At 48.2% G+C, this 17333-nt stretch overlaps 3 protein-coding genes across 3 annotated transcripts; 1 reads left to right on the top strand and 2 right to left on the bottom strand.

Annotated features, from left to right (window-relative positions):
* Window positions 1–8467: 8467 nt before the first annotated feature.
* On the top strand, window positions 8468–8902 carry VC83_07958 (uncharacterized protein; the record flags this gene model as incomplete). Its single annotated transcript, XM_024471521.1, has 1 exon — window positions 8468–8902. One exon carries the CDS (start codon window positions 8468–8470, stop codon window positions 8894–8896), a length of 429 nt encoding a protein of 142 aa, XP_024321207.1. The 3' UTR covers window positions 8897–8902.
* Window positions 8903–11536: 2634 nt separating this feature from the next.
* VC83_07959 (uncharacterized protein) lies at window positions 11537–14683 on the bottom strand (the record flags this gene model as incomplete). Its single annotated transcript, XM_024471522.1, has 6 exons — window positions 14313–14683; window positions 13749–14219; window positions 13148–13640; window positions 12485–13091; window positions 12368–12436; window positions 11537–12319 (listed from the first exon to the last, which is right to left on the bottom strand). Exons 1-6 carry the CDS (start codon window positions 14500–14502, stop codon window positions 11537–11539), a joined length of 2613 nt encoding a protein of 870 aa, XP_024321208.1. The 5' UTR covers window positions 14503–14683.
* A 152-nt stretch (window positions 14684–14835) lies between these two features.
* Window positions 14836–17009, bottom strand: FPR4 (peptidylprolyl isomerase fpr4). Its single transcript, XM_024471523.1, has 3 exons — window positions 16841–17009; window positions 16677–16748; window positions 14836–16569 (listed from the first exon to the last, which is right to left on the bottom strand). Exons 1-3 carry the CDS (start codon window positions 16856–16858, stop codon window positions 15223–15225), a joined length of 1437 nt encoding a protein of 478 aa, XP_024321218.1. The 5' UTR covers window positions 16859–17009; the 3' UTR covers window positions 14836–15222.
* Between the last annotated feature and the right edge of the window lie 324 nt (window positions 17010–17333).

Here is a 17333-nt window from a genome sequence, read left to right on the forward strand (position 1 = left end):
TGGATCGCAATGATACATACGGCCAACGTTCCGGTCTAAACCCTTCTTGCGTGGTGTCCACTTCCGCCTAGTCTTATTCCAGACGAACCGTAAAGGGAACTCTGAATATAAAAGGGCATGTCCATCCACATATGTAGCGTTATAGCGGAAGAATCCACTTAAGGTTGAGTCCGTAGACTGTAGCCGTATAGCAAGCTCTTCTGGGGTAAGATCCTCACGGAAATATACAGTCTGACAGTTCTCTAAATGTATCTCAAGCTGAGTTACGGGTGGATATTCGCCATGGGTAGCACATTCTAGAAGGCGCCATATGGCTTCCGTAGGCCCAATATACCGCCCTTGGATATATTGGTCAATCTCGTCCGTAGACTCAACCGTAACTGTAGTCCGGTCAGAGCCCTTGTAAATATATTTATGAATATACTTTACAGCCTTCACAGTACTACACACTTCAACGTTCATATGACAGCGATATTTCTGAAGTAAGAACGGGTTATACGGGACCACCCAAGAGTTGTTACGGATCACGTTCTCAGTCCGTAAACCTAGCCGTGGAACCGTAAACGTGCGCCCATCATCACGGCGCCTATACTCAGGATAGCCTTCCTCGTTAACAATCGTAGAAGCTGTAAAAGGCTTCGGGAAGTTTTTTGAACATCGTAAAGGTGACGTTGGCGTTTTACGGGTCATACATGGTGCTTGCGGGTAAGCATCTCCACATGGTCCATGGGTCATTGTAGATATAACCACGTCCGTAAGCTCACCCGTAACATCCCAGGAGGGGTCTGGGAGCTCAGCACAAACCACCTCATCAATAAGATTCGGAACGTTAAACTGAAACCCCTTAACGAAGAGTAGTAAGTGCATGTGTGGCAGACCCCGCTTCTGGTACTCAATGGTATATACGTGTCCTGCGTACTCACCAAGCACCCCAGCCCGTAAGTCCGCAAGTAGGCTACGGACCTTTAAAGAAAACACCCGCGTAATAAGATCAGGCCGATCAATAGGTTGCTGGCCTGGAAAGAGAGCATGGGTAATTTCCGGCCATTTCGGATTAGCCGTAAAGGTGATAAAGAACGTAGGCTTGCCAAAGTGCCGTACAATAGCCATTGAGTCTTGATATAACCGTCGCATTGCACGGTCACTACCAGTATAGCTTGCAGGTAACACTATACGGCGACCTAGGTCGGCTATATTAACATCATCGCGTGATATAGCGTCCGTAAGTCCATTATATACATCTGCACGAATGGACTTCTGGTTCTTACGGAGCCAACTCAAGGCCGTAGACTCACAAATCACTAATATATCAACCGCAAATTGCTGAAATAGTCGTCCCGCATAATGAATAGTATTAAACCACCCTTTACGGGTATGCATATAGTAGCGGTAGAATGGTCTTTGCTCTAACCTCCGGTTCTGTCGTGGGCCGTTATTCTCCCGTAACGTAAGACCCCAATGCCACCCGTATTCACCATAAACGAAGAGGAGAACGTAATGTAATGGCATATAAGAAGCATGTGTAACATGAACCTTTGATAGCTGCTGCCGCCCATTTGAAGTGTTACGGTAGGCTAATACCAAGTCTCGCGGACCGGCATCACCTAGCTCATCTGGAATAATAGCTGCAATCTCATCACTGGTTGGCAAGTTCTCACGGCGCTTATCAGCTCCGCTCTCAACAATTAGCCGCATTTGCGGATTGAGTATAACCCGGAAGGGGCTATGAGTATCCGTAACAGCCGTAAGACGCTCTCGGGCAGTCTTATATATTGGAACAAACGGATTATGGTCCGTAAGTAACTGTAAGAGCTCCATAAGTATGGTAGAATCTAGTTGCGGGTGCTGTTTACGACGTGCCTCGGTTGCATAGGATGGATCGTAAAAGAAGAGTTGTGCAAAGGCTGGAGTTTCTTGCGTTATAGGCTGTAACGGGCCCTGGTAATGGAATAGCTCGCCATGGATCTGGAAGCTCTGTATTCCAGTGTTCTGCCGAATGCGTGTATCGCGAGTATAGCTTATGGACGTAAATGCCAAGGCGTTATTATACTCACGGATCTCTTTACGGAAACCCCTCCCTCGAGGATCCTGGCCCGTAAGTAGGTTCCGTAACTCTATAGGGGGCTTCCGTAAGGCGGGAAGGTTAACATCCCCCTTCTTACAACAGCTCTCATACTGCTTATCCTGAGTAGCCTCCTCTACCCAATGTAAGGCAGTACAATATTCACACTCATGGGTAAGGTGTCCAAGGTTATGCGGGGCAGCCGTAACAAATCGAGACAGGAACCCAGGGGGTGTAACATGGCGAGGTGCAATAGGATCCTCAATAGGTGTAGATTGTATAACTTGGGGAGTGATAGCTTGGGGTAGTAAGGACGTAACAGGCTGTCGTCGGGGGCGGCCACGGCCACGGCGTTGTAGAGGAGCGGCTACCCGTAAACTACCCGTAACAGGCTGTAAACATTAGTTAAGCATAACATATATATACGAAGGGGCCATACCACATGTGATTGTATAGGAGTAGTCTGGACATTACGGCGAGAGGTCCTTGAGGTAGAGCATAAAGAGCAAGTTGCGTACCGGCGACCAAGGCGATTTGTACGGAAGAGCGTAGCTTCCCGGTAAGCACCACAATGCGTACACCGAATTGGAGGTGAAGAACTCATTAGGAGAAGTAAGTAACATGGTTTACAGACAGGATCTAAGAGGCAGAGTAGCACGTTAAAACATATAGCTACAGTTACGGATAGGGGCTATGGATAGCAGGCACGGACCGTAAGAAGTGGATTATATGAAAACTCTACGACTTAAGCCTAAACAGGAATTGTATGGGGCTACTAAGTAATGTAGCCAATCCTGAATTTTGCCAATTGACAGCCAATCAAACCTGCAGGGGTTCGCCATTTTGTAGTATAGTATGGATGTACTCTCAAATGAGAGTACGCCTCTCATTGGCTCGTTAACCTTTCCAAAGGAGGGTTAGCGGCCGACTGGGTAGATGGAGTTTTCTTACCAGTTTACTGGGTATATCGAGGTTTTGCCCCTAAATATAACTATAACCTGTAGAACAGTGCCTACAGCGGTCTCCCGCCTGGCGCCCGTGCTACCCCTCTCGCGCCCGTGCCCACGGAAGGCGTAGAATAGCACCGAATAATATTTTTGTGCAGTATTTTAAACCACATACTACATAATTACATGTGGTTTCTCACGTATTGCGTCGATACCAATTTAAAATTAGATACTTATGAAGTTTAGCTACTATCTATATGTATTTATAGTAGCTAAACAAGAGGGCCACTACTTTATCCATGATCTCTAGAGCCTTGGTATCATGTAGAGAAGAATATTGCTCTGGGATAAAGACGCTCGTAAGTGGGGGGGCACATTGACACAATTGAGTTCTGAAATGCCACGCCCTTTTTATTGAGGCACGACAGATGAGGCTTGTAGCTCTGACATATCCCCTGGACAGAATAACAGTGTCAACAAATACAATCATCCCGGGTTCCTGACCGCCCTCCCCGGAGAGGTAGTCTCCTTTGACTCGTCCTTGTCGTGGAATTTTTAGGTCCCCTATACTACCCCTATACTACTGGATATGCAGCAACCTTGCCCATCCATGTTCGTAGAGCGTGAAGAAAAGCACTGAGAACTGGTCTACAACTATCGATCATCTTGTGCTTCTTATATCCCATGTTGGTCGCCTGAGACATCTACTGCCCTTCATACTCACCAATGCGACTCGCGCACGAGCCAACTGACCGGACATTGAAATGAGGGGTAAGATTAGTTCCTGTCAAAACTTTCGCAGGCCAAGGAACCAGTTTTCTTCAAGGGTATGCAGTCATGTCTAGATACAAGTGAGGCTACGCGTTGGAGCAACGTAAGAGCTTATATTGTTTTGCTCGTTATATGTCCATATTCACGCAATGAGTGACAAAGTATTCTGTCATGCGAGAACAGGATACCTATGCTGTTGAATCGCAAAAGGCGGTACAACTGTGGTCACCCCCTCGAGTTACTATAATAAGATATGCCGACATCGTAGAGCTCCACGTTTCCCAATGTTGCCGCGGGGTTCGCATCATGAAGCATATCCAATGGAGTCCACTCAATGGGTTCATTTGATGAGTTCATTCGCTGGGTTCATTCAATAGGTTCAGTCGATAGGTTCATTTGACAGGTTCATATATAGGCTGAACACTATGAAAACCTCAATCGAGACAAGGGTTAATCAAGCAAGTAACCATGACGATCTTACTCAGCCATACTCCTCAAGCAAAGTCATCGGCAGTGATTAGACACCGCTCGCTAACACGCTGTCCCGTAAGTTATGAGTACACCGTGTCGATAGTTGGAGCACACCGTCTCATAATTTGTTGAGACTTTCAACCGACACATCATCGACGCTAATATACTTTGACATTATTGGCTTGAGAGTGGAAACAGTGCGCAATACCCAGAGAGTATCTCTTTTAAGATTTCAGGGGGTTGACACGAAGGAGAGAAAAAGGCTCGAGGAGAGTATGGAGCGGATATAAACTCCCTCTTCCCCCCCGTCTTTTGATCATGGACTAGTCAACTCAAGCACATTTCAGTAGGAGACTTCGTTGGTCGACAGGGTTTCGTACGATAGAAGTTGTGTTTTTCGCAAGCTACAATGTCTTCGGCGACGACGACGGGCGCAGTGCATGGAGGTGACTCGCTATGTATCAGGTAACATCTCGCTCTATTCATGTATCTTACCCTTCACAAGTATCCTATCATACAAAACAAGAATTGTTGAATCTCCAACGGTATCAGATTCAAGCAACTAACGTCTGCTTGGCTAGTGCGGAACCGTATATAAGCAAGACAGCCTACGGGATCATGGTAGCCAACACCAAAACGACCAAGGACGAACAGTTGGAAATGCGTGAAGCCGAGCTACAAAGGTGTCTCTCTTCGCCAGACCAACCGTATACTACTCTCCGGAACAAGAAGCCGCGCAGAGACGAGAAATGATGTCCTCGAGGACACAGAGGAGGTGAGGGTGCAGAATAACCACTGCGCTGAAGACAACGCTGACAAAACGCATAGAGGGTACGCAGAGAACGGCACATCGAACAATCAACTTGTTTCTGAAGTCGAACTATAATGGAATGTCGGCACAGTGTTGCCGACATAAATTCAATTCTATATAACGCTGCTTAGCAGCACAAGTTTGACTTTGGATCTCTTCTATTCTCGGGAATGTGTGTGGCGGGCGAGATACTATCCAGCCCAATCTAATATAAATATGGATGAAGCGAACAGTATCTCTAATATTTCGGGGGAAGCTTGTGTGCCTCAGATAGAAGTTAATATTTCATAAATAAAATAATTGGATGATATATAACGGATAATGAATAATGCGAGGCACAACTACGAAATGACACAAAACAACGGCGTCATCATGACTTCCAAAAACAATTCCATACAGATCATCCTTTCAAGGACTACGCATGCCACATCAGCTTGCGATGCCCTCCAAAACTTGTAGATGCATATCCCTCGCTCGCAATGGCCTGGTACGCGTTGCAGGACCCGATGAGCGAAGATGGCGTTTTCGAAAGTATCGCCGTACAAACGGGTATGCTGCAGAACACCCGCCCTAAAGGCGGCAGTGTCCACAGTAACCTTACTCGTGGCAGCCCTAGCCCTAGACCGATGTCTAGAAATAACCGTGCGTTTTGGGGGCTAGATGCTCTGAGCAGTGACCGTAGCGCAGCCATCGAGCAGCAACCAAAACAGGCGATATGCGTTTTGCGCCACCATTATTAATTTTTGCCCATGTTACTTGCCCCACACCACTCTCGGTGAGAGATCCAAAAGCTATATCCTCATTTCGGAGTCTGCGGGCATGGATGTGGACATCAGGGTGATAAAACGCTATCGACAGTGATGGAGCTGAGGTCGCTTAGAAAGTGATACCACGGATTGGGACTAGCGCATTCGGCGAGGTGGTGCCAAAGTAACGGATCAGACCGCACTTAGTGCGGAGTTGGTGATGTAACATCCTGGCGTACCAGAATGTCGGGACTGACTCGCTCATCTCACGAGCCCCCCATGCCACGCGCCGAGCAAGAATCCCGGCGTGCTGGGTTGGCGCACGAAAAGCCGCTCCACTGGGTCGTGGGGGCTGTTAATAACCACGTATATGGCAGTTGCGTACCATCCGGCACACGATCTCTCTCACCACAACTGCAAAGCGAGATAATTCAAAAAAGGGGCGGTGTCATCTCAGGGGATTAAACCCGCGGAGGTGGTGCAGAGATTTTATTCCTGTTGCAGAGACCATTCTCTAATGGTGGCAATAACAACAGCGCCAGCACGAGAGCATGCGCTGGACCTGTCTATATTTTGTGGGCTGAGTGGCCCACTCAAACCACAAAATATAGACAGGGTCATACACAGCTTCCTGCAAGTGCTCGAGTACGGAGTAGATCTAAGGCTGAGCAACAGACCTGCTACAGACCCGCAGAATAAATCTTGCTTCCCTCCACTACAGCCCTGGTAGAACAAAACAAAACAAAACAAAAAAAAAAAAAAAAAAAAAAAAAAAAAAAACACGACACGCACCATCACCATATGCATATGCAGTCCAAACACGTTACACGCACCCACAACTCGAAATTGAAACTGACTCGTCCTTTTAAACGGGGAGTATCATAACATCGCAGCTATCAAGGGTGGGGCGCCACGGAAGTGACTGACAAATTCGTGGTCGGGGTGACCATTTCCTTCACCCCCTATGAACATTTTGGGAACGATGGGTCCAGGGAAGGTGGGAAATGAGATTACTCCCTGCACGTTTTGGGAACGATGGCCCCAGGGTGGGGAGCAGATTTGGTCTCCCCTACCCCTGCACGATTGAAAAAGACTGACCCCGGGGGCGGGGGAGACCCCCTCTCCCCTGGATGATCTTAACAGGCTGACTATGGGAATGATGAGGAGGCAGAATGTCTCATGCAAGGGGGCACCACATCGTGTGATCCTTTGAAGATTTGCAGATTTTATGTGCAGTGGTGATTACGATGCGGGCCACTCAGCCTCGCAATTCCGGAACGCTGGTTACCAACCAATCGACGAATTTACTGGGTGAAACATTCGCTCATGCGACGAGTCACGGAAGAAGAGTTATTGGTGTAAGGTTGGAAGGGTGGCGTGCCGTCGGCTTGGTTCCCACCCAGGACACTTCCCGAGCGGCGGTTTGCTCATCTCGGTTTCAAAGACGGTCTCGCCCGTCCATCCAAGACCGCCTGCAACATTTACACACCTATCTAATTCACTATCAAATTCACAAGTACGGTCAAGAAAGGGTGGCGTGTCGTTAGCCCGGCTCTTCCCCGAGTCCTTCCCGTGCAGTTTTCTCATCTCATCTCGGCTTCGGAGCCGGCCCCACCAACGCATCCAAAATCAGCCGCATTCCAGTCACAGCCACGGGCCGGGAAAAAAGTATGGCGTGGGCGATGACTGCTAACCGACGCGACGCGGCTCGGATACTTGATTTCCAGTTCCCTCTTTCTTCTCTCCATCCACCTCCATACACACCCACCCCAAAAACACTCAATTATTCATTCATAGAGTGAGACTGTTCACGATTTATCGCATCGACAAAATAGAAATAGTTCATTACCATGAAGGCTTATCCTTTGTTACTTGATTTAGAGGACATGTCATCATAATGCCAGGGCCCAAGTACCCCGCGGCACTTATTGGCGGGGCGTTCCCGCTTCCCGCCAAGGTTCCAAATGATAAGTGATAATGCTTCGTCTCGATTAACTAGCACTGTCCCCTACTTACTTAATACACGTGGTATGGACCAGTGTGAAGATCGACATTTTGAGTTGATACAATGACCAGCTGGGGCAAGGCAGGGATGCACAATGATGGCATCTAGAACAAGGCACCCGGATGGCAATTATGCCACCATGAATATAGCGTCTCAGCAGTATGCAAGAGTTGCCAAGTTCATACATCACTGAAGATCTACCCTTTCACTTTCATTTTTATAACAAACACCAAAATTCCGCACATATCAGTCACTCAGATCTACGCTCGGCTGTACTCTCTTCACGATCTCCATCAACTCAAGCCAACCTAGGGAATTACCCACGCATGGCTGAACTCATCGGATTCGGCCTCTCGGCCTCAGACAAACTAATCGACAAACTCACCTCCCCAATGGGAAAAGACATACCCTACATCACCGAAAAACTACACGCCCAAACCGGAACAAATACCGAGCACAACCCCCACCGCCGCTTCCGATCTCCAGACTCAGACCCAGACTCTTCCTACTCCTCTGACACCCGCACCTGCCGCTCCCATCACGACAACAGCAGATCGAGGCACAAAAACACGAGAGACAGAGATAGCCACGCTGAGAGGCCGAGACGTCAGCGCGCCGCGGATATGAGGGAAGACTCGCCCCCAAATTCGAGACATGTACACGTTGCCTCTCTGCCTCCGCAACGCCCGGGGTTTGTCACGCGGGGGAGTCAGTCGCAGTGTGCACCGCGGAGGGCGTCAAGGCGCGGGGACGAGAGGCGCGGGAGTACGGACAGAAGAGGAAGCAGGAGCAGGAGCAACTCCTCAGAAGGCATCGCTGAGCGCTTTATGGAACCCCGTAGCGAGAGGTGCGATGGGCATAGCAGTTGGGGGTGTGCTGGCGAAGCAGGCAGTTAAGGCAGGGGATAAATGGAAGGAGAGGAGGAAGGGGGATGGAAAGGGAGAGCATAAAGCGAAGGGTCATGCTGATGACGAGATACTTGTGACACTCGCCGGGATGGCCCTGGGGGGAGTTGGGTTGTTATCTGTAGGGGACAAGTATAAGGAGAAGAAGAAAAAGAGGAGAGGGAAGAGAGGCATTTGAGGGACAAGGCAAGGTGGGAGAGAGCGGAGGGGAAGAAGGAAGAGATAGAGAGGGAGAGGAATACACGGGAGTGGGTTGAGGGGAACAGGGATGGGGAGGTAGAGAGGTATATGCGGGGGGAGAAGAGAGCGGAGGAGGGGCGTTGTGGGGGATTTTACGACAGGAGGGAAACATATGACGACGTGTGGAGAAGGACATGGATATGATGATAGGAGACGGGAAAGATGATTCCCGCAGCTAATATAACTGAAGATCTAGCTACTTGTGGCGATATACCCCCTTTATGAGGATAGATTTGTGCCCATGAATGCCGTTGCATGGCTAGACACGATCCATCCCCTCCCAAACGTTTAGGCAATAAAGCTGCCCCAACATTGTCGTCTAGAAGACAACTGGTAGGAGAGGTAAGGGTGTTGCCTATATCACTTCGAGCGCCCTAGGGACTTGGAGGAGGCGCCCCCCCAATAACTGAGCTTAGAATCCCACCGAGAATTACCTAGACCACTTATAAGCTGGCGAGGTAGAATCAGTGCCGCAAAGATGACGGGGAGAAGAACGATGAGCGAAGCAAGGCGTAGTTGCATGGTTCTGTGATATATATTGTGAGATTGGGATTATAGGGGTTGGTAGTAAGTGAATGCTTACGCTAGTAGTTGAGCGTGTCATAGGAAGGGAGGTAATAGATGGGATTTAATTGTAGTTGTAGTATTGGCAATAAGTGTATTTTTTAGACGAGAGTCCAATGCTACTTATGTGGGTTTCCGCCATGTATTTATACAATCTGTTGTCATACAAGCCTGGGCTGAATAGCACTTTCTTAGACACTAAGTAATGATTGCTAATATTGTTGTCTTTGTCCTCTCTATGGCGTTATTGCGGCAATATTGTTCCACATGTCTTTGCCTAGCTACGATACCACAAGACACTACAATCGCTATAGCGCTAGTAGACACAGCACTCCTAGGCGCGGTCCTCTCCCCTCCAAAAATATCATTCTACAATAATCTGACCGGGAGAAGAACGATGACGAGCGAGGCGAGATGGAACTGCATGGTTCGTTCTATGATATAGATTGTGTTTTTTATACTATTAAAAACAAATATTATTATCACCAAACATAAAAACTACAAACTCTTCTGCCCTCCTATTACAAAACCCACAATACCATTCGACTCCCCTTGCAATATTACTACCTCAACCATACTATACCCTTCTCCTATATGTGTGCTCAAAATTCGGCGTCCCTTCTTACAATATAACCCCCCCTTTTTTTCTATGAAATATGATAATATCTTTACCATCTTAATTGAAATCTACAAACGGACTTCGCCATTGCATTTCCACGCCAAAACTACCCTATATAACATTCTCGCTGCTTATATACTTAAACTGCGAATATTACAATTACCCTCTTATAATGACCCCCTTCCATTTCCATGAAAAATATCAATATCTTCTCCAATACTAATCCAATCTATAAACTGACCCCGCCACTGTATTTCTATGCTAAATATACCCTATAAACCATTATCGCTGCACACTTTGTATATAAACCACAAATGTTGCGCCTTACTAAACCCTCCATCACCAACCTATACCACCCTACAACGAAATATGACAATGTTTTGCCCAATATTGCTCTGATTCACAACGGACTTCGTCATTGCATTTCCACACCAAAACTACCCTATATAATATTATCGCTGCATACTTACTACATGAAAATCAAATCTTACTACCCTTCTAATCTTACCCTTTGCCTACCTTACCTCTTGCCCTCTACTCTCTGGGCTAACTGTCGGTGGACTTTACCTGCATCGGTCTCCTCTCTCCTTTAAATACATCTACCCCCCTCAACCCCCCTCCCCATCGGAATATCCCCTTGCTAACTCCTGGAATGCCCGGATTAAATTGTTCCCCTCAATCCCACCCCACTCAACCTTCAACCCTAACCACTGGCCCTCTAACTCCGTATCCTGAATGTCATACCCATCCCTCTCTGCCCATTCCTGCAACCACTCTAACGCTGCTTGCCCCCCTACCATCACCATGCTCCAAAATGCCGACAATGACATCGGGGTACTGACACTCCTGCCTACAATCCTCTTCCCACCGCCCATCCTCCTCCTTGTGCTTCCAATGCTCACAAATCACCTGCGGTATGTAACAATACAAACAACACGAAAACCTCTCCATGCTCCTCTTCTCCTGCATCACTCTGATGAACTCCTGTACCCCTTCCCGGACGCCCTCTACGCCTGCTGTCGTGCACTGCTCTATCAAATGGCTCGTGCTGGGATACTGGCAAACATAACAATATACGCACCGCTTGCTGAACCTCTCCAACGCCTGCTCCAGCCAGCTGTAGTGCCGTGAGACACATTGACAGCACATCATTGAAACTATACTACCGCATTGAGACGCATTGAAGCCTTCGTTGATATTTATTGGATGCTCACAAACCTCACTCTACCAACAACATTTCCGCATGACTATGCGTTCTAGACAATATAATCGTATTCTAAAACTACTTTCCTAAAACACAAAACCCGACTGGCCTGCTATCAATTTCATTCCGAACTTTCCGCGAACTCTCACCAAACGCCATCCAGCATTTACACGTTTTCCCTCCTCGTGACTCTAGTTGACGCTCAATCTCCCCCTCATCCATACCTTGGCCTTCCCTTTTGCCGCTCCCAATCCGTTGCGTCCCATTCCGCCACCAGTGCCCCGTTTGTCGTTGAGATCCCTCAAGCTGTTCTTCTGAATCCTTCTCCAGCTGTATCCCAGGAAGGCGCCCTTCTTTCTACATTCCAGAACTCTTTGCCTATACTCTCCATCTCTAAGCAATCTATCCCTAGGCCTCTTCTTCTCTTTTCGACCATACGCACGCACGAAGCCGCGAAGATACTCTTTCTGCTCCTCGCCCATCACAAATCCTTCAATTTCTCGCTCAATTCGGCGGAGTTTGGTGGAATCATAAGCACTACCCACGTATCCTCGTGCTAACATTTGAATTTCACGATTGAAGCATCGAAGCGCAGCGTCAAGCTCGTCTTCCGTGGGCGGAGTAAGATTTGCAGCATCATCAACGCTGGTACTGAAGTCGGAGATAGGCTCTTCTTCATCGAAGTAGTGAGTGTCGTCAATGGATTTGATAGTTGGTACAAAAGGCGGGGTCATAATGTGAATACGGTCCCACAGGATATCTTTGAACCAACGGTGTGACTTAATATCTTCTGCGTCATCAGGATAAACGTAGCGGCCAGCATAGTCGCGATTGTTTGACGAAACCAAGTCTCTCGCCTTGTATCGGCGCGAGCAAAGGCGTTCCCCTTTCTCTTGAATCATTCGTTTGATAAGATCCTGACACCGGCTACTGACAACGGGTTTGCTTGGGAATGAAAATGTAGTCCGGTGGCTCTGTTTCACATTAGGTCTCCGTCATCAACCTGTAGAGCAATGGCTTACAAGAATATTGAGTTTTGTTTGAGCTCTTCCGCCTTCTTCGGCAAGGAATGGAGTGTGGCCATAGAGACACTGTGTGGGAGTTAGATTCAGTGTGGTTGTACGTACAGTGCGTCTCACCTCATAAAGAATGACAGCAACACTCCACCAGTCACATCTGGCATCGTAAAGCTCGCCCCGAACCACTTCGGGTGCCATATATTGGCTTGTCCCAACAACACTGCGGGCAAGTGTCCGGTTACCATTCCGATTTCGCCAATTAAGAATCCCCTCGTTAGAGCCAGAAGATTTCTTCTCATGTTTATCTTTGCCGCCCATAACAACATGAGCAAGTTGCATGGCGACCGCAACTGTCCGGCCATCTTTTTTATCGATGGAATCCCCTTCGACGTTAATACCGAGCTTGGTGAGCAAAGAGTACCTGTGATTATTATAAAAAGACTGGTCATGGGACCAATGCCCATCGAATGCTAGACCAAAGTCTGAAATTTTCAGGTGTCCAGAAGCAGAAATCAAGAAGTTGTCCGGCTTGATATCACGGTGAATCCACCGCAGTCTATGAGCCTCTTCGATACAAAGTATCATTTCGGCAATATACCATTTGGTTACTGCCTCTGAAAGAATGTTGTCTCGAATCAAGAGCCCCAGGAAATCCCCGCCAGGCATATAATCCATAATCAGGTAAAGGTTATTCGCATCTTGGAAGCTGACAATGAGCGGTACAACCCTGTATACCATCAGGTCAGTGTATGCTCTAAAAATTAAACCGGAAAGAGAACTCACCATCTTGACCCCTCCGAGGCAACAAGAAAGTCCCGCTCGGCACGCAGATGCCCCTCTTGGCTGTTCCGTAGCATATCAGACTTCCGAATGACTTTCATTGCGTAGACTTCTTTTTTCTTGGGCTCAAAGAAACTGAATGGACTGAAGATATCCTCCTTTTCACGGACAAGGCGAACAACTCCAAAGCTTCCTTTGCCAAGCACCTTCACAATTTCATAGTGCGAGACCATCGGATCCGTTCCCTTTTGCTTGCGAAAGTGGTTTCTGGACTTCATTACACGGACCTCACGAATGTAGTTAGTCTCACTATGAAGCCAGTCCCGGCGATGTTCAACCATTTCGGAGTGGGTCATATGTGCCGAATTCTCGTAAAGGACGCCCTCAAACTCTCTGAGACGTAGGGATCGAGGACTTGGACCGCTTGCAAGCAATCCGTTGTAATGGGTTTCGAAGAATATCTTCGCCGCAGCAGCCTTTTCGACGGTGATGACAGCTATATTTTATGTTAGAGTAATCCGAGATATGGTTCAATCAAGCTGTAATCTGAAAGTCCACAGTGCATGCAAAGCCAAATCAAAAATTAAACTGGAATAAGGCTTACTTGGAACAGGCACCGGGGCAATCATAACCTCTTGCGCCACCTCTGAAATAGGCATCAAGCTGTTATTAACAATCGTCTCTTCCGCTACCTGCTGTTTTGTTACCGTCGCCTTTTTGTTTTCCGTATTTGACGAATGCCCCGATACCATCTTTCCAGCAAAAAACTTGGAGTCCAAACTCGTCATGCCCGTGGAATTCGTTCTGGCTGGGGCAGACTGCTTTCCAGCACTATTTCCGCTTGTCTCCCCACTCGTTGAAGGTGAGACCTCCGGTGTAAGCTCCAACACGCCTTTTTCAAGTGAGGGGCTGGGTCGGCTCTTAGGCGAGCGGATGACAACGGTGGGTGGTTGCACGGAGGGACGCATGTTGTTGAATGACATCGAGACCTTCTTGACCAGTTCTCTCGCGAGTTCCACATTGCCTATCTGCGGGGATATAGGAGATGAGGATTCAAGATTGCTCGCACTCGAGGCTACATTCGTCAGTACGGAGATGGAAAATCTTGGGGGTGGGCAAGTCTTGCCTGAAAGAGGACTGTTCACGGAAGGACTCATGGGACTCTTACCACTGTTTGTCAGGGAGCGCAGAACGGAGAGGATTTTCGAGCCGTGGCGACGGATTTTCGACGGTCGTGGGGTACTGTCCTTGCTGGGGGGTATAAGAGTGTTCGTTTGCCGATCTAGAGGTTCTTCGACTTCGTCTTCATAAATCTTGAAATCACCAGGACTATCGCCCTGGCTGCAAATTCGCTTCATGCCTGAAGGTGAAGAACGCGATAGGCTATAAACACTGGAATACAGATGTAATAAAGAATGTATGTCTTGGTTAAGAGATCTGCCATAAAATGGCACCCATATTGATTCAAAGCGAAGACGTGGAACGCAAACTTGAGGCGATGTTCGTGTCGCTCATATCATCGGATGCGCCTTCCTTCTTGACAACTTGACCATGCCAGGCACTTGCCACCACAGACAAGCTAGACGGCCACAGTGAAGACGATGAAAGCAGTCACTGTTGATATAATAATCACTCACATATGGACCTTGGAATATACAGCCTCACACATACACTGAAGATCATCAGCTACATCCATATTTAATGACGACGTCAATTCAATTTATATGCTCTACGTATTGAAAATTGAGCACACAAAATTCTGTAAAAAAACAAAGATAATTTTTGGATAAAAACGCCGTATTATGCACAAATCCCATCATCCCATGAGCACTTCCCCCGCATCCACAAAGTCTATGAAGACCTGGGCCATAACCATTGCTCAGGTCGGGGACAGATGCAAAATACACCACACCGACTAGGTGTTCGGAACTAAAAAGAAAAATTGCCCCTGGAACACGTTGCACCAGCGCCGTTATCGAGTTTTACATTAGAGGCAAGAGATCCAAGTATTTGGGATCATCTCTGAAAAGGCGTCTGATTGATCAACTGTCCACGGCCACCTTTTGGAGTGCGGTCGTCTACTTGATCTCCAGCATCTTGACGTCGAAGACGAGAGTGCTGTTGGCTGGAATGCCTGGGAGCGACTTGGATCCGTATGCCAAGTTTGAGGGGACGGTGAGACGGCGCTCACCACCAACCTGCATACCGGCAATACCGAAGTCCCAGCCCTGGATGACCTCTCCAGCACCGAGCTTGAAGCTGAATGGCTTGCCCTTCTTGTTGGCATCGAAGACCTTGCCATCAGTGAGCTTTCCGATGTAGCGCATGCCGACACGGTCTCCCTTCTTTGCGGCTGGTCCGGAACCAATTTTCTTGTCGTCAACCTTGACACCCTTAACGGTCCTGACGCCTAGCTCAGCCTTTCCCTTGGCAGCAGGCTTTGGGGCCTCGGATCCAGTTGGACCTTGCTCAAGGTTCTTTGCGAATTGGACCTTCTTGGCGTCCTTGTCGGTGGCAGCGGCCTCGGAAGCAATGGCCTCTCCCTTGTTGTTCTTGAGCTTCTTTTGCTGCTTCTTGCTCAGCTTCTCGCCATTGGTGCTGGTCTTCTCCATGATCTCATCAAGAGTTTCAGCTGGCTCCTCAGCGGCGCGCTTGTTCTTTCCCTTCTTGTCAGCCGTGGTGACAAGCGCGGGGACCTCCTCATCGTCCTCAAGCTCGAGGATGCGGGGGTCATCAAGAGTGTCTAACTCGTCGCTCTCCTCATCATCGTCAAGGAGCTCATCCTCATCGGGAGACAGGTCGTAGTCCTCATCATCCTCATCATCCTCATCCTCATCGTAGACACGGTGGTGGTTGTTGCGACGCCCATCCTCATCAGCAATGAGGTAGTTTCCGGTAAGGTGGATAGAGTGGGTCCCGGTGACCTTGAAGAAAACACGCTCATCCTCTCCAATGGTGATGTCGATAGCTTGCTGGAAGTTCTTCTCTGCGTCCAATGTGCAGATAACAAACTCCTCAATCTCCATATCCTCCTCATCATCCTCATTGAAATCCTCCTCATCATCATTCTCAGCAGCGGCCTTGGCCTTACCCTTCACCTTCTTGGGCTCATCCTCTATATCCTCATCGGAGTCGTCCTTGTCAATGGAGGCCAACAGCTCCTCGAGGGCAGCCTGCTTGCGGGCCTTCTTCGACTTGGCAGGGTCGCTGGGTCCAGCTTCATCATCCTCCTCCGAATCATCCTCCTCTGAATCCGGTCCGGAAAGCAGAGCACGCATGTACTCATCATCGTCATCAGCCTCCTCATCATCCATGGGGCCAATCGGCTCGCGGATCAGCTTGAGAGTTGCGCGCGCAACGCTGCCCTCGGGTGCCTCTGGGTCGATTGGTGCGCTTGGGTCAATCGCGGCCATAGTAATGCGGAACTGTGAATGGATAGTTAACCCTGTGGCCATTGGTATTAGGAAACCATGGGCGTAGCTTGGAATGATCACAAGCAAACGGCGCATAGTTGTTTTGGGTATCAACTTACAGTTGCTGGGAAGTCTCGGACCGCTGGGACGATCTCATCGCCACATGGCACCTCAAGGCCGTAGAAGGCAACCTAGAAGTAAAAATCAGTCCCTCTTCGCTGAAACCAAAGATTAACACCAAAAGTCTTGGAATGTTGATCTTGAGACAATGGGAAATACGCACTGGAGTAAGGGAAGGCATTTTGTGAAGCGGAAAGTTGAAGTAAGGTGGTAGGTGGTGGAAGAATTGAAGTCTATCGTAAAAATAGAACTTTAAGAGGTGACGGGGGAGAGTAGAGGTGAGTGAAGGAAGAGGAAAGGTGGAAGGGTCTTAACGAGCCTCGAAAACTTTCTGGAAACAATTTTTGAGAGGCTCCAGCGCTAAGATAGCCTTATCTACCTGGTAACCAGACAACGGTCATGTGATTATCCACAATTGCCCCGCAAAGTCTGGATTGTAAAACCAAAGTTGAAAGTATTATTTTTGCCATGAAAGAAAATTATCTTCCCTGCAATGTTTCCCCGTCTAAAACACTATTTGACATCAACATTGACAACGCCAGCAAAGTGAACACGGCCGATATCAGCCACGGTGATATTGGATCATAAGAAGACGGTCTGTAGGAGCTTGGGAACAACATGGAAATGACTTCAGCAAGCTAAATCGTAGAGAAACG

This window comes from Pseudogymnoascus destructans, assembly GCF_001641265.1.
Source record: "Pseudogymnoascus destructans isolate 20631-21 unplaced genomic scaffold scaffold_21, whole genome shotgun sequence".
NCBI lineage: Eukaryota > Fungi > Ascomycota > Leotiomycetes > Thelebolales > Thelebolaceae > Pseudogymnoascus > Pseudogymnoascus destructans.

Bases quoted from the DNA above. Each gene is read 5' to 3' on its own strand.
- FPR4 (XM_024471523.1), bottom strand. The intron at 16,570-16,676 runs GTAAGTTGATAC...ATCCATTCACAG, and splicing joins TCCGAGACTTCCCAGCAACT to TTCCGCATTACTATGGCCGC.